Here is a 22,959-nt window from a genome sequence, read left to right as displayed (position 1 = left end):
TCGTGTTTAGTCCGTTCGTTTGTCTTCACTAAATAAACATGAGTAACCTACACGCTGCATTTCGGTCCGACTCTCCTTCAACAAAAGAAGAACGCCGTTACACACTGTAATAGTGAAGGTGTAAACTTGGCAGTAGAAAATCTGAACAGTATATTTGACCTCTCAGCTTCCCTGTCAAATCTAAAAATCTCAAATAGAAAACCGAAGAAAATTAACAACAATGACAAATGGTTTGATGAAGAATGCAAAAATCTAAGAAAGAAATTGAGAAACCTGTCCAACCAAAAACACCCGGGAAACCTGAGTCTACGCCTTCACTATGGTGAATCACTAAAACAATACAGAAATACACTACGGAAAAAGAAGGAACAGCATGGCAGAAATCAGCTTAATGTAATTGAAGAATCCATAGACTCTAACCACTTCTGGGAAAATTGGAAAACACTAAACAAACAACACAAAGAATTATCTATCCAAAATGGAGATGTATGGGTAAACCACTTCTTCCAATCTTTTTGGCTCTATAACAAAGAATAAAGAGCAAAAACATATACATGATCAAATACAGATCTTAGAATCAATTATTAAAGACTACCATGACTACAGGACAAAATAAAAACCCTCCAACCCAAAAAGGCCTGTGGTGTTGATGGTATCCTCAATGAAATGATCAAATATACAGACAACAAATTCCAATTGGGTCTACTAAAACTCTTTAACATCATCCTTAGCTCTGGCATCTTCTCCAATATTTGAAACCAAGGACTGATCACCCCAATCCACAAAAATGGAGACAAAATTGACCCCAATAACTTCCGTGGAATATGCGTCAACAGTAACCTTGGGAAAATCCTCTGCATTATCATTAACAGCAGACTCGTACACTTCCTCAATGAAAACAATGTACTGAGCAAATGTCAAATTGGCTTTTTACCAAATTACCGTACAACAGACCATGTAATCACCCTGCACACCCTAATTGACAACCAAACAAACCAAAACAAAGGCAAAGTCTTCTCCTGCTTTGTTGATTTCAAAAAAGCCTTCGACTCAATTTGGCATGAGGGTCTGCTATACAAACTGATGGAAAGTGGTGTTGGGGGTAAAACACACGACATCATAAAATCCATGTACACAAACAACAAGTGTGCGGTTAAAATTGGCAAAAAAACACACACATTTCTTCACACAGGGTCGTGGGGTTAGACAGGGATGCAGCTTAAGCCCCACCCTCTTCAACATATATATCAACGAATTGGCGCGGGCACTAGAAAAGTCTGCAGCACCCGGCCTCACCCTACTGGAATCCGAAGTCAAATGTCTGCTGTTTGCTGATGATCTGGTACTTCTGTCACCAACCAAGGAGGGCCTACAGCAGCACCTAGATCTTATGCACAGATTCTGTCAGACCTGGGCCCTGACAGTAAATCTCAGTAAGACCAAAATAATGGTGTTCCAAAAAAGGTCCAGTCACCAGGACCACAAATACAAATTCCATCTAGACACTGTTGCCCTAGAGCACACAAAAAACTATACATACCTTGGCCTAAACATCAGCGCCACAGGTAACTTCCACAAAGCTGTGAACGATCTGAGAGACAAGGCAAGAAGGGCATTCTATGCCATCAAAAGGAACATAACATTTGACAGGTGGTGAGGGTAGGTAACAACATCTCCACCCCGCTGATCCTCAATACTGTGGCCCCACAAGGGTGCATTCTGAGCCCTCTCCTGTACTCCCTGTTCACCCATGACTGTGTGGCCATGCACGCCTCCAACTCAATCATCAAGTTTGCGGACGACACTACAGTGGTAGGCTTGATTACAAACAACGACGAGACGGCCTACAGGGAGGAGGTGAGGGCCCTCGGAGTGGGGTGTCAGGAAAATAACCTCACACTCAACGTCAATAAAACTATTTTGATTATGGACTTCAGGAAACAGCAGAGGGAACACCCCCTATCCACATCGATGGGACAGTAGTGGAGAGGGTAGTAAGTTTTAAGTTCCTCGGCGTACACATCACAGACAAACTGAATTGGTCCACCCACACAGACAGCATCGTGAAGAAGGCGCAGCAGCGCCTCTTCAACCTCAGGAAGCTGAAGAAATTCGGCTTGTCACCAAAAGCTCTCACAAACTTCTACAGATGCACAATCGAGAGCATCCTGTCGGGCTGTATCACCGCCTGGTACGGCAACTGCTCTGCCCACAACCGTAAGGCTCTCCAGAGGGTAGTGATGTCTGCACAACGCATCACCGGGGGCAAACTACCTGCCCCCCAGGACACCTACACCACCCAATGTCACAGGAAGGCCATAAAGATCATCAAGGGCAACAACCACACGAGCCACTGCCTGTTCACCCCGCTATCATCCAGAAGGCGAGGTCAGTACAGGTGCATCAAAGCTGGGACCGAGAGACTGAAAAACAGCTTTTATCTCAAGGCCATCAGACTGTTAAACAGCCACCACGAACATTGAGTGGCTGCTACCAACACACTGACTCAACTCCAGCCACTTTAATAATGGGAATTGATGGGAATTGATGTAAAATATATCACTAGCCACTTTAAACAATGCTACTTAATATAATGTTTACATACCCTACATTATTCATCTCATATGTATATACTGTACTCGATACCATCTACTGCATCTTTAAGTAATACATGTATCACTAGCCACTTTAAACTATGCCACTTAGTTTACATACCCTACATTACTCATCTCATATGTATATACTGTACTCGATACCATCTACTGCATCGTGCCTATGCCGCTCTGTACCATCACTCATTCATATATCTTTATGTACATATTCTTTATCCCTTTACACTTGTGTGTATAAGGTAGTAGTTTTGGAATTGTTAGTTAGATTACTCGTTGGTTATTACTGCTTTGTCGGAACTGGAAGCACAAGCATTTCGCTACACTCGCATTAACATCTGCTAACCATGTGAATGTGACAAATAAATTTGATTTGATTTGATTTTGTAATGTCTGGGGTCCGCTCACCAACCAAGAATTCACAAAATGGGACAAACACCAAATTGAGACTCGGCATGCAGAATTCTGCTAAAATATCCTCAGTGTACAACATAAAACACCAAATAATGCATACAGAGCAGAATTAGGCCGATACCCGCGAATTATCAAAATCCAGAAAAGAGCTGTTAAATTTGACAACCACCTAAAAGGAAACGATTCCCAAACCTTCCATAGCAAAGCAATCACCTACAGAGAGGTGAACCTGGAGAAGAGCTCCCTAAGCAAGCTGATCCTGGAGCTCTGTTCACAAACACAAACAGACCCCACAGAGGCCCAGGACAGCAACACAATTAGACACAACCAAATCATGAGAAAACAAAAAGATAATTACTTGACACATTGGAAAGAATTAACAAAAAAACTGATCAAACTAGAATGCTATTTGGCCCTAAACAGAGAGTGTACTGTGGCAGAATACCTGACCACTGTGACTAAGTCAAAATTAAGAAAATCTTCGACTATGTACAGACTTAGTGAGCATAGCCTTGCAATTGAGAAAGGCAGCCGAAGGCCGACCTGGCTCTCAAGAGAAGACAGGCTATGTGCACACTGTCCACAAATTGAAGTGGAAACTGAGCTGCACTTCCTAACCTCCTGCCAAATGCATGACCATATTAGAGACACATATTTCCGTCAGACCACACAGACCCACAAAGAATTTGAAAACAAACCTAATCTTGATTAACTCCCATACCTACTGGGTAAAATACCAGAGTGTTCAATCACAGCAGCAAGATTTGTGACCTGTTGCTACAAGAAAAGGTCAACCAGTGAAGAACCACAACCATTGTAAATACAACCTATATTTGTTTTTTTATTTTCCCTTTTGTACTTAAACTATTTGCACATAATTACAACATTGTATATAGACATAATATGACATTTGAAATGTGGTATTTACATTTAACACAGCAGTGGCTCCAGCATGTTGAAGCGTCAAAAGACTTGTATTGATATTTCCCTTCTTCCTCCTTCCCCAGAAGCAGCACACCTTCATCAGCTACAGGATCTCATTCTGTTATTGACAGACTCCAGCTGGTAGCCTGTCGTTCTCTCCACTGTGGAGCATAGTGACTGAGTGGTGCTGTAAATCTCATTCAACTTAGCCAAAAGCCACACCGGCCCATTTTACCTGTGACCATTCATTGTGTTCATTAGGGAACATACACAGCCAATCAGCGTCTTCAGATTCAATCAGATTATTTTCAGCTCAGCTAAACTGTAACCACATAGAACTAGTGTTTTCTCTCTTAATATGTTTGACAATTGGAAAGTCATTATTGATTCCTTATTGATTCCTTGAATTTGAAACAGGCAAAACATGACAATACATTTAGATTAACTTGGTCTTGACGTGAATGGTTTGTAGGTTTTAAATCAATAACTATCTTGATACGATGGGTTTTACTTTACAGGAGACAGAATGCGGAAACATTGTGTGACTGAAATAGCTATGCAACCAACAATGTGAGTGTCTCATTGGTGAAATGGCCCTTGACAATCAAAGGAAAGATAAACAGCATGCCAACAAGTGATTTCAGACTCTTGTATACAATGATTACTTATGTTCAGTCGAGACTCCAATCAGTCCATTGACTCCGATCCCTCTGAAAAGGAGCGTGGCGATGACAGTAAAACGTCCTTACTGTTACTCCACGTCAGTTCAGTTACACAACACTGGTCAGTGACCACAGCTCACCCTGCTGACCATTAGTAAGCCACTGTCACTGTGACTGTTCCCAGAGACACATCTACCAGGTGAAGTACAGTCCCATTAAACAAGGTGGCATATTCACTGCAACCTTGCAATGCAGAGACAAAACATGTGGCATGAATATCAGTTTCATGATACCATTTACATTCGAGACCAATCTTGTCATATTATAAAATATTTTCGACTTACAGAGTCGTGCATGGAATAGTTTGGCTTTGCTGTTGCCAAGTCTTCCCCTAAAAGTTTGGTAATGCACGGGGAACATCTTGAGCAAGTTTCACGCCCTAGGCGACTGTTTACCAATGATACAATAAAACAGTAGACTTTATGCCAGAGTCCCACAAGACAGCAGAAAGCCAATACTAAGCCCACTATGTCCACAGGCATTCTGCAAAGCAAAACAATCCACTGAAGTACATCTAAACCATGGCAACATCACGAACGCAGATAGAGACGTCCCCATCAACCTTCAATGCCGAAAGGTCAACGCCTTCAAAAAATATGAAGCATCAGATGATTGGTTTACCATATTTCCCTGAAGCAACCATTTACCTTGAGTTACAGGCAGGACCCCTAAGAGAGTTCAAATGAAGCAATATGATTGGTAGTGCCTGCTCTTTGCAGGCATTAGTGGCATACGAGTGGGTGAAACGCATTTTCTCCCGGGACTAAGTAAAAATAGTCAGGATGGAGACGTCTCTATAGCAACAAGCTATTCAGCCAACATAACACCTGAATGAAAATGCCAGGGGCATTAGGAGGCACTCTTTCATCTTGTCTAAAAAAAATCCCCAGGGCAGTAACTGGGGACATTGCCCTGTGTAAAGCACCGCATTTTGGATGGGATGTTAAATGGGTGTCCTGACTCTCTGTGGTCACTAAAGATCCCATGGCACTTGTCGTAAGAGTAGGGGTGTTAACCCCAGTGTCCTGGCTAAATTCCCAAACTGGCCCTCAAGGCCACCTAATCATCTACCGTTTCCATTTGGCTCATTCATCCATTTGGCTCATTCATTCATAAAATAAGGGTAAAAAATTACAAATACAACACCCTCCCAAAAACAGACAGCCCCTCTTAATATTGTTCATGAGTTTATGTGTGAAAATAAATAGCAGACACACAGAGAGAGAGAGAGAGAGAGAGGAATTGCATCAAACATATATCAAATTAATGGAATGGTTTCCATCTGTTTGTCATTCCATTCACTCTATTCCAGGCATTATTATGAGCCAACCTCCCCTCACCAGCCCATGTGACTTCAATTACACAGCAGAAGATAATGGACTGACGAAAAACCTCAAATCTGCTGCCATGTCCCTGACTTGTCGCCTGGTGAAAAACCTCAAATCTGCTGCCATGTCCCTGACTTGTCGCCTGGTGAAAAACCTCAAATCTGCTGCCATGTCCCTGACTTGTCGCCTGGTGAAAAACCTCAAATCTGCTGCCATGTCACTGACTTTTCGCCTGGTGAAAACCTTTGTGAACTGGCTGCCAATACCCATAAGTGTCCTGATACTGTGAAATACATTACCGTGTGCACTTAAGAGGCACATGACAAAAATCCCTTGAAAGACAAAATAAATGTATAGTAACAGCTGGCTGATACATTAGAGGAGAGTAGAGATATTCTTCTCTCTGGACCTTCAAGGCAACTTGTTCCAGGCTCTGGCCAGTCCAGCTTTGAAAGAACAGAAAGCCCTTACTCCGATAGCAGCTCTTTTTAGTCACATACAATCAAACTTTGTATTCTTCTTTGAAGCTGTATCGGATTTGTGCCATATTTCCCAAGACATCGATGACAACTGTCTGTTACCGTGAAGGACTGTGATCTTTTCGTGAGTTACTATCATTCTAAATCCTTTTCAGCTCACAGACTGCAGCTATAGATTTATCCAAGAAAGAACATACTATAGACATCAAAATTGTTACTCCCCATTACATTGCTTCAATCATTTTGAAGTACTACCTCTATTACCATAACCACTGAATGATAAAGCAGGAAGCTGAGCCAAAGCCAGTGCCGACAGTGTGCATTCATCCTTGAGTTGATTCATTGGAAAACACAGTCAACAAACTAAATGATAATGCAGCTGTCTACCTTTGACAGTAATTCATTGTTTAATTCATATTTGAATGTATCTTAGAAAAACACAGTAATGGTGTTTGTGTAACTCTCTGCAGAGACAGCCGCCAGCGCAGAGCGAATGCTCATTACAGGTGTACCTGTACACATGAAATATGTTTTTCAATGGTTCTTTGGGAAGGGTGATGGTTCTACAGTGCCTTGCGAAAGTATTCGGCCCCCTTGAACTTTGTGACCTTTTGCCACATTTCAGGCTTCAAACATAAAGATATAAAACTGTATTTTTTGTGAAGAATCAACAACAAGTAGGACACAATCATGAAGTGGAACGACATTTATTGGATATTTCAAACTTTTTTAACAAATTGAAAACTGAAAAATTGGGCGTGCAAAATTATTCAGCCCCTTTACTTTCAGTGCAGCAAACTCTCTCCAGAAGTTCAGTGAGGATCTCTGAATGGTCCAATGTTGACCTAAATGACTAATGATGATAAATACAATCCACCTGTGTGTAATCAAGTCTCCGTGTTAAGTCTCCATGTTATAGCCATGTTAGAAACACCACACTATGGGAGCTTGGGAAAACGACTATGCTGCTAATTTATAATACACACACACACCAGAACAGACATGTCACTGTTCAAAAATCCAGAGCAAATTCTAGCCCTTACCTTATGCATTGATTCAGTATGCTCCGAGCCAAAGACGTACTTTTAAGGAGCCTCCCTTCAGAAAGTTTTTAAACCCAGAAGCACAACATCGCGAGACCTCTGGGAATGCTTGCGAAATAGAACAAACAGACCAGGCCAGGGTTAAAGAAGTCAATGAGAGAAGTGACAAAATCCTTTCTTAGTTGTTCATTTTATCGAAATCTAAGAGCACAACCTAGATTTGATCCAATATCATAAGTCGTTGAACATGTTATGACTCCAACCTCATGAAAGTGACAAACTGACAAGTTTTCATTTTTTTGTCAAAAACAACCTTATAGCGAAGGAAGGCCTGTGATTTGATGGACTGTACGTGCGCAGTTCGGCGTGAGCCAACCGTTAGACCCGATGACGTTTCGACGCATGATCATAGCTAGCGAACGTCACCACGACACTGCCGACAAGTGTGATCTGGGATTTCTATTGGAGAAGCAGTTTAAGCATGTCTTCACATCTGTCTTTGCTACCATTACTCCTTAAGATCCAAGGATCTTGTTATTTTCAGAGATACACTAGCTCTGGCAGCCAAAACAGCCAAATACTCCATCTAAACGCGAATTGATTCTCAACTGCAATATGGTTCGAGAATCATAAAGCCTCGTAATTTCATGTCACATCAAAATGATTTCACAAATGCTAAATATACACTTACTGTATACTGTTTTAACTGGCTTTATCACAGTATTTTTCAGTGACAACACGATTCTGGCGGCCTCCGTAACACTCAGGTGTTCGGAGCATGTTAGATAGCTAATTAGCACAGGTGGTCCCTCTGTCTTCCGCCGGTCTTCTGTAAACAAACGCTGTGACATGGAGGTATTGCCGTGCCTACAGAAGACGCCTTCGCCCAATGATTCTTACGTGAAATGTAAATGGCACTGAGAGTCATGATCAAGGGCTGGTACGCTCCCTCTGTCAATTCAATGTTCTTATTGTCATTATACTCCAAATTTACGCTGACTGATCAACACGGTGTCAAGTTACTTTCCACGAACACCTGAAGATTCACTCAAAGCATCCAATAACATCATAATGATCATTGCTTGCTTGTGTAACCGGTGCGCAGTCAAAAGAAAATGTCATGCTTGCTAACTATGGTTAGGTATGTGATAAAATGAAACGGTTTTCAACACAACTGTTTTATACTTTTTGCTTTTACCAAGCAAGAGAAATAAACATTCAATCAGTACTGAGTGAATGAACAACAAAATCATTTTTGGAAGGAACACGTGCTGTCATCACCAGACTGTCCTTTTCAATGGTGTCGAGTTGATGTATCTATTACAGGGTTCAGAGAATAACAGTTAGCGTAGTCACCGCCCTGGGATATGAAGATCCTAGGTTCCCCTACCAAAGGGGATATTTTGACCATTCTCTTTTGTGTATAGTTTTTGACACTCCCCTGGCTTTTCCCACACACACACACACACACACACACACACACACACACACACACACACACACACACACACACACACACACACACACACACACACACACACACACACACACACACACACACACACACACACACACACACACACACACACACAAACATGGTGTGTGCTTATGTTAATTTATTAGGTGTCTCTTAAAAGAGCCTTTGGGTTCGTTGGGCGTCATTGAGTGGCAAGGGACAGGGGGTGTGACATGTACTAGTATTAGTGTGCGCTTCTTGCTACTATGGAGGAGAGAACGGTGGAGAGAACAGGGCCCGGTTTCCCAATAGCAATGGATTTTTAGCCTTATGATTGCATCTTTCCTACAACGGCCGAAGATGTAACGTGCGTTCCCCAAAAACACCAAGCAGAGAGTACGGTTGCCAAGTGCGTTGTTGGAGCAAGTGTCGACACTGATAGGAACGAAAGAAAGGAAGCTCTCGGATCATCTTTCTCCATTCAAATATTTCCTTAACATTAGAATGATTTCATAATACTGATGACGGATCTGCTCCTGGAGAGATATTAATACCTATGGCTGCAAATATTGAGGCGGCTTATTCTAATGTTACCCAATAAAAATGCACTAAATCCCAGATTTGGCACATCACTGTGCACGTTAGGCTACACATCATGAAATATGTTGAGACAGATGGCAGACAGTAGTCTACAAGGAGTAAAACAGAGCTCAACTGATTGGACATGAAATTTCTATATGATTGAGATAGGCCTATAGCTTACTGTTTATACACATGCTCTTTCCATAACATAGACTGACCAGGTGAATGCAAGTGAAAGCTATGATCCCTAATGGATGTCACTTGTTAAATCCACTTCAATCAGTCTAGATGAAGGGAAGGAGACATGGATTGTTTATGTGTGCCATTCAGAGGGTGAATGGGCAAGACAAAATATTTCAGTGCCTTTGAACAGGGTGTGGTAGTAGGTGCCAAGCGCACCGGTTTGATTGTGTCAAGAACTGCAATGCTGCTGGGTTTTTCACACTCAACAGTTTCCCATGTGTAACAAGAATGATCCACCCCCCCCGCCCCCCCATTGGCCGTCCAACCAACTTGACATAGCTGTGGGAAGCATTGGCGTCAACATGGAGTCAAAAGTGTACATGTTTTGTACACTCAGTGTATTGTAACGCAGTTATCTCGGGTTTCATTTGAAGCATCTTTTTATACATTGCTAGTTTGTATCAATTGCAAAGACATAGAAAATGTTGGATTTGTAGCCAACCTTGTTCTGAAGTTATCGTGGTCAGAGAGAGCTAGACAAACCATGTGATTCTATGTTTAGCAGAGATACTCTGTGAATGAAATGCCGCAGGAGACCAGAAAAGCGTCTACCGAAGCTGTTCTATGAGAGGTCTGAGGCAGCCGTTAGATGAAGACCATTTTCCAGTGCAACTTTAATAACGATGGTGTTGAGAAACAGCTCCAAGATTTAAAGATGCTGCTACGAAGGTTACAACGATTAACTTAGCTTTGGGCCTAGCTCTCAAACTCTGCTCCCATCTGTTTTCATATTTACACTACCTTCAGAAAGTATTCACAGACCTTGACGTTTTCCCACATTTTGTGGTGTTACAGCCTGAATTTAAAGTGGATTTAATTCAGATTTTTTTTTGTGGATTGACATATTTAGACATTTTTACAAATTAATAAAATATTAAAAGCTAAAATGTCTTCAGCAAGCCTTAATTTCAGGAGTAAACATTTTCTTAAGTCACAAGATGCATGGACTCCATGTGTGCAATAGTGTTTAACATAATTTTTGAATGACTACCTCATCTCTACCCAACACGTACAATTATCGGTAAAGTCCCTCAGTTGAGCAGTGAATTTCAACCACAAAGAACAGGGAGGTTTACTAATGCCCCAAATGTCACCTATTGGTAGATGGGTAAAATACATTGAATATCCCATTGAGCATGATGAAGTTATTAATTGCTTTGGATGGTGTATCAATACATCCAGTCACTACAAAGAAACAGGTGTCCTTCCTAACTCAGTTGCCGGAGAGGAAGGAAACCGCTCAGAGATTTCACCAAGAGGCCAATGGTGACATTAAAACAGTTAGAGTTTAATGGCTGTGGTAGGAGAAAACTGAGGATGGATCAACAACTTTGTAGTTACTCCACAATTCTAACCTAAATGACAGAGTGAAAAGAACGAAGCCTATACAGAATAAAAGTGTTCAAAAACATGCATACTGTCTGTAACAAGGCACTAAAGTAACACTGCAAAAAATGTGGCAAAACAATTCACTTTTTGTCCTGAATACAATGTGTTATGTTTGGGGCAAATCCAATACATTTTATAGTACCACTCTCTATATTTTCAAGCTTAGTGGTGGCTGCATCCTGTTATGGGTATGCTTGCTGGTGAGTTTATCAGGAAAAAAGAAACATAACGTAGCTAAGCACAGCAAAATCACATAGGAAAACCTGGTTCAGTCTGCCTTCCACCAGACACTGTGAGATGAATTGTCCTTTCAGCAGGACAGTGAATGTTCCTGAGTGGCCAAGTTACAGTTTTGACTTAAATCTGCTTGAAAATCTATGGTAAGACTCGAAAATGGTGGTCTAGCAATGATCAACAACCAATTTGACAGAGCTTGAAGCATTCCGAAAAGAATAATGGGCATATGTTGCACAATCCAGGTGTGGAAAGCTCTTAGAGACTTACCCAGAAAAAAACTTACAGCTGTAATCGCTGCCAAAAGGTAATGCTAACATGTATTGGCTCAGGGAGTTGAATACTTATGTAATGTTAGTTTAATTTTTCATATTTTTTTTAAACAAATGTTAGAATTTTTCTTCCATTTTGACATTATAGAGTACTTTGTGTAGATCGTTGACCAAAAAATTACAATGAAATCCATTTTAATCCCACTCTGTAACACAACAAAATGGGATGTGAATACTTTCTTAAGGCACTGTCATTTATAAATGTAGGAATTACTAAGCATTACTAAGAAAATGTATAGCTAACGGATTTAGGGCACCTATCCAATGTCAGATTTGTAAATGTGTATTCTTAAAAGTGTTTTGTACTTGTATAAAGACTTTGTATGTTACAGGTGTTTCTCAGCAGTTTCTCATTCATCACAATGTTCGTTAACAAAATTGCTATGGACGAGCTACAGGGTTATGCAGGATTTTTCAATCAAGCCCGGTGATACCACACCTGATTCTACTACTTAGCTGTTCACCAAGACCTCAGCTGTTCACCAAGACCTCAGCTGTTCACCAAGACCTTGAATAGTAGAATCAGATGCAGTTGAACTGGACTTGAACAAGAAAGCCTGCATAACCCTGTAGCTCTCAATTGTGGCCATCCCTGAATTTACATTTAATGTAGTACTAAGCCATTCTACAGTAAACTTTAAAGTACATTTTCATGTAAATAGTTCATGGGTACATGTTGATTATTTGTGTATTTTTCAGGAGCTTTCTCGATTGTCTTATTAAAAGAGATCAGGGAAGTTTAGTCTAGTTTTGTCCAGTTGTCCATATTTACTGAAATGGGTTTCATTTTTTTTGCTTCCCTCTAGAAAATCAGCTCTTAATATTAAATAAATACTAATAACAACATTATTTATTTTTCCATTTGTCGTATTGTGTACTTTTTATTGCTTTGTTTCACTGTATTATAATTAAGCAATAAGGCCAGAGAGAGTGTGGTATCTGGCCAATATACCAAAACTAAGGGCTGTTCTTTGCACGACGCAACGCGGAGTGCCTGGATACAGCCCTTAGCCATGGTATGTTGGCCATATATCACAAACTCCACGAGGTGCCTTATTGGTATTGTAAACTCGTTACCAACACAATTAGAGCTGTTAAAATAAATGAAAAAGCTGAAAAAGAAAGAAAATTCACTTAAGCACCACAATGTGTACACCACCCACATTCTACCAAGGTTTTCCAGGACACAGCTTTGACCTAGCTATGTTGGTCTATTGTACTTCCAACAATGTTTGCTTAGAATTCAAAATGTAGTTTTTTGTTATTAATATTGTTATAATTTCATAGGTTTTATTATTGTGTTTACTAATAAGTAGTTATGTTACCTTTGATACGGAGCTCCAGGGCATGTGTCAAATCAAATCAAATGTTATTTGTCACATACACATGGTTAGCAGATGTTAATGCAAGTGTAGCGAAATGCTTGTGCTTCTAGTTCCGACAATGCAGTAATAACCAACAAGTAATCTAACTAACAATTCCTAAACTACTGTCTTATACACAGTGTAAGGGGATAAAGAATATGTACATAAGGATATATGAATGAGTGATGGTACAGAGCAGCATAGGCAAGATACAGTAGATGGTATCGAGTACAGTATATACATATGAGATGAGTATGTAAACAAAGTGGCATAGTTAAAGTGGCTAGTGATACATGTATTACATAAGGATGCAGTCGATGATATAGAGTACAGTATATACGTATGCATATGAGATGAATAATGTAGGGTAAGTAACATTATATAAGGTAGCATTGTTTAAAGTGGCTAGTGATATATTTACATCATTTCCCATCAATTCCCATTATTAAAGTGGCTGGAGTTGAGTCAGTGTCAGTGTGTTGGCAGCAGCCACTCAATGTTAGTGGTGGCTGTTTAACAGTCTGATGGCCTTGAGATAGAAGCTGTTTTTCAGTCTCTCGGTCCCAGCTTTGATGCACCTGTACTGACCTCGCCTTCTGGATGATAGCGGGGTGAACAGGCAGTGGCTCGGGTGGTTGATGTCCTTGATGATCTTTATGGCCTTCCTGTAACATCGGGTGGTGTAGGTGTCCTGGAGGGCAGGTAGTTTGCCCCCGGTGATGCGTTGTGCAGACCTCACTACCCTCTGGAGAGCCTTACGGTTGAGGGCGGAGCAGTTGCCGTACCAGGCGGTGATACAGCCCGCCAGGATGCTCTCGATTGTGCATCTGTAGAAGTTTGTGAGTGCTTTTGGTGACAAGCCGAATTTCTTCAGCCTCCTGAGGTTGAAGAGGCGCTGTTGCGCCTTCTTCACGATGCTGTCTGTGTGAGTGGACCAATTCAGTTTGTGTCGAAATCGCTAAGCAGTTTACTTTGAAGCAGTGTGCCGATGCCTGTATCACTTTATCGGGAGGCACATGATCAATGACGTCCAAAGCTTTATTTTGTCGAACAACCACCTGATTGGTTTGGTAGAAGACAAAAAGGCTAGTCTGCGCACGTGCCACAGCGTGTGGGACGTCATCTAAAATAATTTGTCTGTTCTAAATTATTTTGACCAGCAGGTGCCAATAGTGTACACTGTGTTGATCAAAGCCTTCATTAATGAAGCTATCACTACGAACAAGTTCAATGAGGCGTGCTAACTCTGGAACTGTTGGAGATCCCTGAGGGGGGAATTGAGAACTAATGACTTCGACAACAATTGACACAAGGTCATTTTATTTAGCTTTTCCAAGGCCATACATGATTCTTTCACAAAACACTGTCATAGGACACAGTCATACATACCTTTTAATGGCATAACACAACAGATTAGATAAACTTGAATGACACTCTCACTCACGGTTGCACAAGAAAAATGTGCGCAAACCCCGCACCTACAATAAATATTCAAACACCCCGCCGCCCCTACATTTTAATTGTCACTCAATGAGGAAACAACACTTTTTTTACTGCAAAAAAACCCATTGAAGGGCTTAAAGGGTTCTTTGGGTCAGTATGGTTCCTCATAGAACCATAACCATTCCCAAAGAACCCTTGAGGAACCCTACATTTTGGGGATGTAGACTGACTCATTAACCTATTAACACAATAAAATCATATTTACTTTCAAAAGCACAAACAATGTATGAAAACATTGAAATAATAATTCTAGAATAATAATCTGTGTGACGATTGTGTGTGTCCGTTCATGTGGGTGGGTTGTGTGGTTACACAGACCTAAATTGATATGTGGGAGTATTTGAGTGGGTGTATTTGCTATGCTCTAAGCCTTCCCTGACAACTATATTGGGATATATGAAAACAATTTAAATGGATGCTGTGCATGAAATAGCCAAATCAGATATTTATTATATTAAGGAAATATATGGCCATGATAAGATAATGCTTTCAGTCATGTTTACATACCAATCTGACTGTACATATGTCAAAAGACATTTTGTTAAAAGCAATTCCCCGACAGTAATTCCAGGTCCCCATTCAATGATTCATCACAGGGAAATGGTAGAAAGAGTATTTCCTCAGGATATAGATGTTATTCTGTGTGTGTGTGCTCAAGTTCTCTCCCTTTGTACTTGACAAAAGCAGGACAGTAACCATCGAAAGCACAGAAAATGATTCAGAGGCTGTCTTCAGTATCTGGGAGGGAAACTTAAACAAATTGTCTACCGTGTTTACCTGGAATGACTTTATAAAAGAGGGAATTATCTGTCTGATTCCATGTTGGGTGGATATAATTCAAATGGACTCAAACGAAGCTCAGAGAATGATAATTTGTTCTTTACACGTTATCCACCTCAGCTCATCTCACTGCTGTTGAAAGGCCAGTTATTGTGATTTACTAAGCTTGGATAAGGATAAGTATTTTAGTATTTTATTATCTTCTGAAAATAACAGGTGCAAATGCTTAGTAAATCAGGTTGAGGGAGTATATGGCTGATTGTGGACAGTTAGGCCCAATCTTATAATTCAACTCAACTATGGTGTTCAGTGCATGGGCAACCCACTGCCTCACTTATACTGGTCAAACTTACTCTTGACGGTGGCCGTCCTGGTGCAGTTGTAAAGGATGGCCAGCTCTCCAAACACCTTCCCAGGTCCCATGGTGCACAGCTTCATGCTCTCCTTGGTCACCTCCACCTTCCCATCTGCAAAGAAAAAACGATAGAGCAGAGCACACTCTTTCATTTCCCACGCTGATATACGGCCCGTGAAAGTGAGCATGACAGGCTGTAAATGTGACCGTGCTGCTCAGCACCGCTGTTGCCCAGATTGGGGAGTCGTGGCTAATGCATTAGAATAAAAGTCTAAATTCATTACTTAACAGGCACATGAGCACCGGGTGTAGAGTTGACAGTAGAATGGTATGCAGACTACAATAATGGGTTCAGAGGAGAAATAGAACACCAGATGAAAGGAAAAACGAGTGAAAGGTATTAGCAAAACAGACATTGGTTTTAGATCATTACGAAGCAAATCCAGGTGGGGATTGAAAGCATTGCTGGAATGTGAGGGACTAAATGTTGCTGAATGTCCAGCAGAGATCGGCAGGCTCCAAAATCCCCATCTCTGTAGTCTGATTCTGGCAAACTGGTGATTCACCAAGCAGCAACAGGTCACAGTTTACAGACTGGCACCAGATGAAAGGACTGGCATTCTCTAATCAGAACAGGCTGGCCATTCTCCTGGGCTGGGTTTCCCGACAGTGATTGAACTCAAACCTACGAGTGTTTTAACGACACATTGTTCTCGCTGCTTAAGGTGTAACATGCGTTTACCAAAACACCACGTAGAGAGAATGTTCACTAAGTGTGTTGTTGGAGCATTCTGTCGTTACTGAGAGGATGGCAAGAAGGCAGTCCAGCTTTCGGATCAGCTTTACCTATTTACATCCTTACATTAACATTAGAATAACTGCACAATACTGACAAATGATTAGCTGCTAGAGAGATTATTATCACTTATGGCTGCAAATACTGAGGCGGCTTAGCCTATAAATCACAGAGTTGGCACATCAATGCTCACATGTTGTACACATTGAGTTATCCTACAATTGGCTTAATAACTTAATTGATTTAACATGAAAGTGATTTCTATATGTTTTATATTTCTTATAATGCAGTCATCTCGGTAAAAATTGTATTGTTGCTTTGCTTGTTTGTAACATTGCAAACTTTGTATTTGTATTCAACTACGATGTGTCATGTCTTGTTATGTCTGTTCCTGTCCTTTCTCTTCACTCTGTCTCTCTCTGCTGGTCTTTTTAGGTTACCTTCTCTGTCTCTCATTCTTCAGCTGTTCTACATCTCCCCTAACTAGCTCATTCACTCTTTCCCACCTGTTATCTCTTCCCCCTCTGATTAGGTCTCTATTTCTCTCTCTGTTCCTGCTACTTTCAGTGTCTGATTCTTGTTTGTGTTTTTGATGCCAGAAGCAAGCTGTCGTCCCGTTTGCTTCCACCTTGTCCTATCCTGTCGGAGTCTGCCTGGCAGGTGCATCCTGCATTATACTAACGTTCTTTTTGTTCCATTGACTACGTTGGAAGAGGATTTATGCCATTCCTGTTTTTCATTAAAGAACTCTGTTTTCTGTTAAAACCGCTTTTGGGTCTTCACTCAAGTACATAACAGAAGAATCAGACCAAGAATGGACCCAGCGGCTCCGGACCCTTTTCACTCCGCCGTCGAGATCCAGGGAGCGATGCTAGGCAGACACGAGGAGGAATTGTCTGCTGCTCGACATGCCGTTGAGACCCTGGCCGTCCAAGTCTCCGACCTCACAAGACAGGTTCACCTACTCCACCTCGATCCACCGCCCACTTCCGGGGTTTCCGAGTCTCCGGAGCCCAGGATCAACAACCCGCCGTGTTACTCTGGGGAGCCCACTGAGTGCCGCTCATTCCTCACTCAGTGTGATGTGGTGTTCTCTCTCCAGCCCAACACTTACTCCAGGAGCGCAGCCCGCATCGCCTACGTCATTTCTCTCCTTACCGGACGGGCGCGTGAGTGGGGCACGGCAATCTGGGAGGCGAGGGCTGAGTGTATTAACCAGTATCAGGACTTTAAGGAGGAGATGATACGGGTTTTTGACCGTTCTGTTTTTGGGGAGGAGGCTTCCAGGGCCCTGTCTTCCCTATGTCAGGGGAATCGATCCATAACGGATTATTCTATTGAGTTTCGCACTCTCGCTGCCTCTAGTGACTGGAACGAGCCGGCTTTGCTCGCTCGTTTTCTGGAGGGTCTCCTCGTCGAGGTTAAGGATGAGATCCTCTCCCGGGAGGTTCCTTCCAGTCTGGACTCCTTAATAGCTCTCGCTATTCGCATAGAGCGACGGTTTGATCTTCGTCGCCGAGCTCGTGGAAAGGAGCTCGCGTTCTCCGTTGCTCCCCTCTCCACATCACTGCCACCTGCCGCATCACTGCCACCCTCCTCCGCCGGCTCGGATGCTGAGCCTATGCAGCTGGGGGTATCCGCATCTCGGCCAAGGAGAAGGAACGGAGAATCACCAATCGCCTCTGTCTCTACTGCGGCTCCGCTGGTCATTTTGTCACCTCATGTCCAGTAAAAGCCAGAGCTCATCAGTAAGAGGAGGGCTACTGGTGAGCGCAACTACTCAGGCCTCTCCTTCTGGATCACGCACTACCTTTCCGGTCCATCTCCGCTGGCCCGGTTCATCTGCTTCCTGCAGTGCCTTGATAGACTCTGGGGCGGAGGGCTGTTTTATGGACGAGACCTGGGCTCGGGAACATGACATTCCTCTCAGACAGTTAGGGAGCCCACGGCCTTGTTCACTTTAGATGGTAGTTCTCTCCCCAAGATTCAGCGTGAGACGCTGCCTTTAACCCTCACTGTCTCTGGTAATCATAGCGAAACCATTTCTTTTTTAATTTTTCGTTCACCTTTTACACCTGTTGTTTTGGGTCATCCCTGGCTAGTGCGCCATAACCCTTCTATTAATTGGTCTAGTAATACTATCCTATCCTGGAATGTTTCTTGTCATGTGACCTGTTTAATGTCTGCTATCCCTCCTGTTTCCTCTGTCTCTTCTTCACAGGAGGAGCCTGGCGATTTGACAGGGGTGCCGGAGGAGTATCACGATCTGCGCACGGTGTTCAGTCGTTCCAAGGCCACTTCTCTCCCTCCACACCGGTCGTATGACTGTAGTATTGATCTCCTTCCGGGAACTACTCCCCCGGGGTAGATTATACTCTCTGTCGGCTCCCGAACGTAAGGCTCTCGAGGATTATTTGTCGGTTTCGCTCGACGCCGGTACCATAGTCTCCTCCTCCTCTCCCCGCCGGAGCGGGGTTTTTTTTTGTTCAGAAGAAGGACGGGTCCCTGCGCCCATGCGTGGATTATCGAGGGCTGAATGACATAACAGTTAAGAATCGTTATCCGCTTCCTCTTATGTCTTCAGCCTTCGAGATCCTGCAGGGAGCCAGGTTTTTCACCAAATTGGACCTTCGTAACGCCTACCATCTCGTGCGCATCAGGGAGGGGGACGAGTGGAAGACGGCGTTTAACACTCCGTTAGGGCACTTTGAATACCGGGTTCTTCCTTTCGGCCTCGTTAACGCTCCAGCTGTCTTTCAGGCACTAGTTAACGACGTCCTGAGAGACATGCTGAACATTTTTGTTTTCGTTTACATGGACGATATCCTGATTTTTTCACCGTCTCTCTCGATTCATGTTCAGCACGTGCGACGCGTCCTCCAGCGCCTTTTGGAGAACTGTCTTTATGTGAAGGCTGAGAAGTGCACTTTTCATGCCGCCTCTGTCCCTTTTCTCGGTTCCGTTATTTCCGCTGAGGGCATTAAGATGGATCCCGCTAAGGTCCAGGCTGTCATTGATTGGCCCGTTCCTAAATAACGCGTCGAGCTGCAGCGCTTTCTGGGCTTCGCTAATTTCTATCGTCGTTTCATCCGTAATTTCGGTCAGGTGGCAGCTCCCCTCACAGCCCTTACTTCTGTTAAGACGTGCTTTAAGTGGTCCGTTTCCGCCCAGGGAGCTTTTGATCTTCTTAAGAATCGTTTTACATCCGCACCTATTCTTGTTACACCTGACATCTCTAGTCAGTTTGTTGTTGAGGTTGACGCGTCAGAGGTGGGCGTGGGAGCCATTCTTTCTCAGCGCTCTCTCTGACGGCAAGGTCCATCCTTGCGCGTTTTCTCTCATCGCTTATCGCCGTCAGAACGTAACTATGATGTTGGTAATCGCGAACTGCTCGCCATCCGCTTAGCCCTAGGCGAATGGCGACAGTGGTTGGAGGGGGCGACCGTTCCTTTGTCGTTTGGACTGACCATAGGAACCTTGAGTACATCCGTTCAGCCAAACGACTTAATGCGCGTCAGGCTCGTTGGGCTCTGTTTTTCGCTCGTTTCGAGTTTGTTATTTCTTATCGTCCGGGCTCAAAAACACCAAGCCTGATGCTTTATCTCGTCTCTTCAGTTCTTCTGAGGTCTCCACCGACCCCGAGGGATTCTCCCTGAGGGGCGTGTTGTCGGGTTGACTGTCTGGGGAATTGAGAGGCAGGTAAAGCAAGCACTCGCTCACACTCCGTCGCCGCGAGCTTGTCCTAGGAACCTTCTGTTCGTTCCCGTTCCTACCGTCCGGCCGTTCTTCAGTGGGCCCACTCTGCCAAGTTAGCCAGCCACCCCGGCGTTCGGGGTACGCTCGCTTCCATTCGCCAGCGTTTCTGGTGGCCCACTCGGGAACGTGACGCGCGTCGATTTGTCGCCGCTTGTTCGGTCTGCGCGCAGACTAAATCTGGGAACTCTCCTCCTGCCGGCCGTCTCAGACCGCTTCCCATTCCCTCTCGACCGTGGTCTCACATCGCTTTAGATTTTATCACCGGACTGCCTTCTTCAGCGGGGAAGACAGTTATTCTTACGGTTGTCGATAGATTCTCTAAGGCGGCTCATTTCATTCCTCTCGATAAGCTCCCTTCTGCTAAGGAGACGGCTCAGATCATTATCGAGAATGTTTTCCGAATTCATGGCCTTCCGTCTGACGTCGTTTCCGACAGAGGCCCGCAGTTCACGTCTCAATTTTGGAGGGAGTTTTGCCGTTTGATTGGGGCTTCCGTCAGTCTCTCGTCCGGCTTTCATCCCCAGTCTAACGGTCAAGCCGAACGGGCCAATCAGACTGTTGGTCGCATTTTACGCAGTCTTTCTTTTCGTAACCCTGCGTCTTGGTCAGAACAGCTCCCTGGGCAGAGTACGCCCACAACTCGCTTCCTCGTCTGCTACCGGTCTATCCCCTTTTCAGAGTAGCCTCGGGTACCAGCCTCCGCTGTTCTCATCTCAGCTCGCCGAGTCCTGCGTCCCCTCCGCTCAGGCTTTTGTCCAGCGTTGCGAGCGCACCTGGAAGGGGGTCAGGTCGGCACTTTGCCGTAATAGGGCGCAGACTGTGAGGGCCGCTAATAAGCGTAGGACCAAGAGTCCTAGATATTGTTGCGGTCAGAGAGTATGGCTCTCCACTCAGAACCTTCCCCTTAAGACAGCTTCTCGCAAGTTGGCCCCGCGGTTCATTGGTCCGTTCCGTATTTCTCAGGTCATTAATCCTGTCGCAGTGCGACTTCTTCTCCCGCGCTATCTTCGTCGCGTTCACCCGGTCTTCCATGTCTCCTGTGTTAAGCCCGTTCTTCGCGCCCCGTCGTCCTCCCCCCCCATCCTTGTCGAGGGCGCACCCATCTACAGGGTTCGTAGGATTTTGGACATGCGCCCTCGGGGCCGTGGTCATCAGTACCTAGTGGATTGGGAGGGGTACGGTCCTGAGGAGAGGAGTTGGGTTCCCTCTCGGGACGTGCTGGACCGTTCGCTGATCGATGATTTCCTCCGTTGCCGCCAGGTTTCCTCCTCGAGTGCGCCAGGAGGCGCTCGGTGAGTGGGGGGTACTGTCATGTCTTGTTATGTCTGTTCCTGTCCTTTCTCTTCACTCTGTCTCTCTCTGCTGGTCTTTTTAGGTTACCTTCTCTGTCTCTCATTCTTCAGCTGTTCTACATCTCCCCTAACTAGCTCATTCACTCTTTCCCACCTGTTATCTCTTCCCCTCTGATTAGGTCTCTATTTCTCTCTCTGTTCCTGCTACTTTCAGTGTCTGATTCTTGTTTGTGTTTTTGATGCCAGAAGCAAGCTGTCGTCCCGTTTGCTTCCACCTTGTCCTATCCTGTCGGAGTCTGCCTGGCAGGTGCATCCTGCATTATACTAACGTTCTTTTTGTTCCATTGACTACGTTGGAAGAGGATTTATGCCATTCCTGTTTTTCATTAAAGAACTCTGTTTTCTGTTAAAACCGCTTTTGGGTCTTCACTCAAGTACATAACACGATGTTATTGGCGGTCACAGATAAACGTTTTGATTCTGTATTGAGGGCCAAAAGTCGTCTTACGACGCACTTAGCTGTTCTACGAGGGTCTAAGACAGTCATTAGATTACGAGCGCTTTCAAGTGTAACGTTAGTAACCATGGTTTTGGGAAACAGCTCAGAGATTTAATGACGCTCATTCGATGGTTCTAACAATGAACTTCATCTTAAGATGCTTCTGGGAAACCGGGCCCTGGTCCGTTCCCTGAGCAGCAGGGAGGATTAGATGTAAACCTCTGCCATCCCTCCAGCAGGACAATCAAGACTTAGATGCCTTAAGATAAATATTTCATTACCTCTTCCCTCTCTGTCTCTAGTTTATACACCATCTTCTTCATTTTTCTTTTTATGTGAATTTCATAATCAGGACTGCGTTGTGTTCCCTGAACGTCATATGTTTGCCAAATAACTGGAGCATTTCCTTCCAAAAACACCTCTGGCCAGGGCAGAGACAAAAAGACAAAACCCTGTTGATCTGGTTTGACGGTACCTGCGGTGTGGTTCACCGACTACAGCTGTGTGGAATTCATCCAAATGGTGACGGCACCAACAGCCTCTCTTCCATCTCAGGCTTCTGGAGGGGGAATTCTTCGCCAGCACTGTTGGCAGCACCTTTATCAGCTGGAAAATGAAATATGGACACATATCTCCTCCCTTCAAACTGTTCCGTAAATTCACCCTAAAAAACAAAATGTGAAAATGGACCGAAGGAATATGCTGGGGTTTTAAATCAAATTGTACAACAAGTGTAGACTTTACCGTTGATGGGTTCTGACTTATAAACTTGAAATATCCTCAATCAAGTCACCAAGGAAGAGAGGGGAATGCAGAACATTTACATTCTGTCAGAACATGTTCTTGTTAGACATCAGGT

The 22,959-nt window shown here is 43.6% G+C and overlaps 1 protein-coding gene across 2 annotated transcripts in view; it reads right to left on the bottom strand.

Annotated features, from left to right (window-relative positions):
- LOC135505144 (cGMP-dependent protein kinase 1-like) overlaps window positions 1-22,959 on the bottom strand; it is a 189,801-nt gene that overhangs the window by 117,082 nt on the left and 49,760 nt on the right. For both annotated transcript variants that reach the window (XM_064924272.1, XM_064924271.1), the window contains exon 3: window positions 15,756-15,869. In XM_064924272.1, the coding sequence (XP_064780344.1) occupies window positions 15,756-15,869 (114 nt within the window). The remainder of the gene's footprint in view (window positions 1-15,755; window positions 15,870-22,959) is intronic.

This window comes from Oncorhynchus masou, chromosome 18, assembly GCF_036934945.1.
Source record: "Oncorhynchus masou masou isolate Uvic2021 chromosome 18, UVic_Omas_1.1, whole genome shotgun sequence".
Taxonomy (NCBI): Eukaryota; Metazoa; Chordata; class Actinopteri; order Salmoniformes; family Salmonidae; genus Oncorhynchus; species Oncorhynchus masou.
Note: the sequence above shows the minus strand (reverse complement) of the source record. Positions and strands in the feature narration are given on the sequence as shown.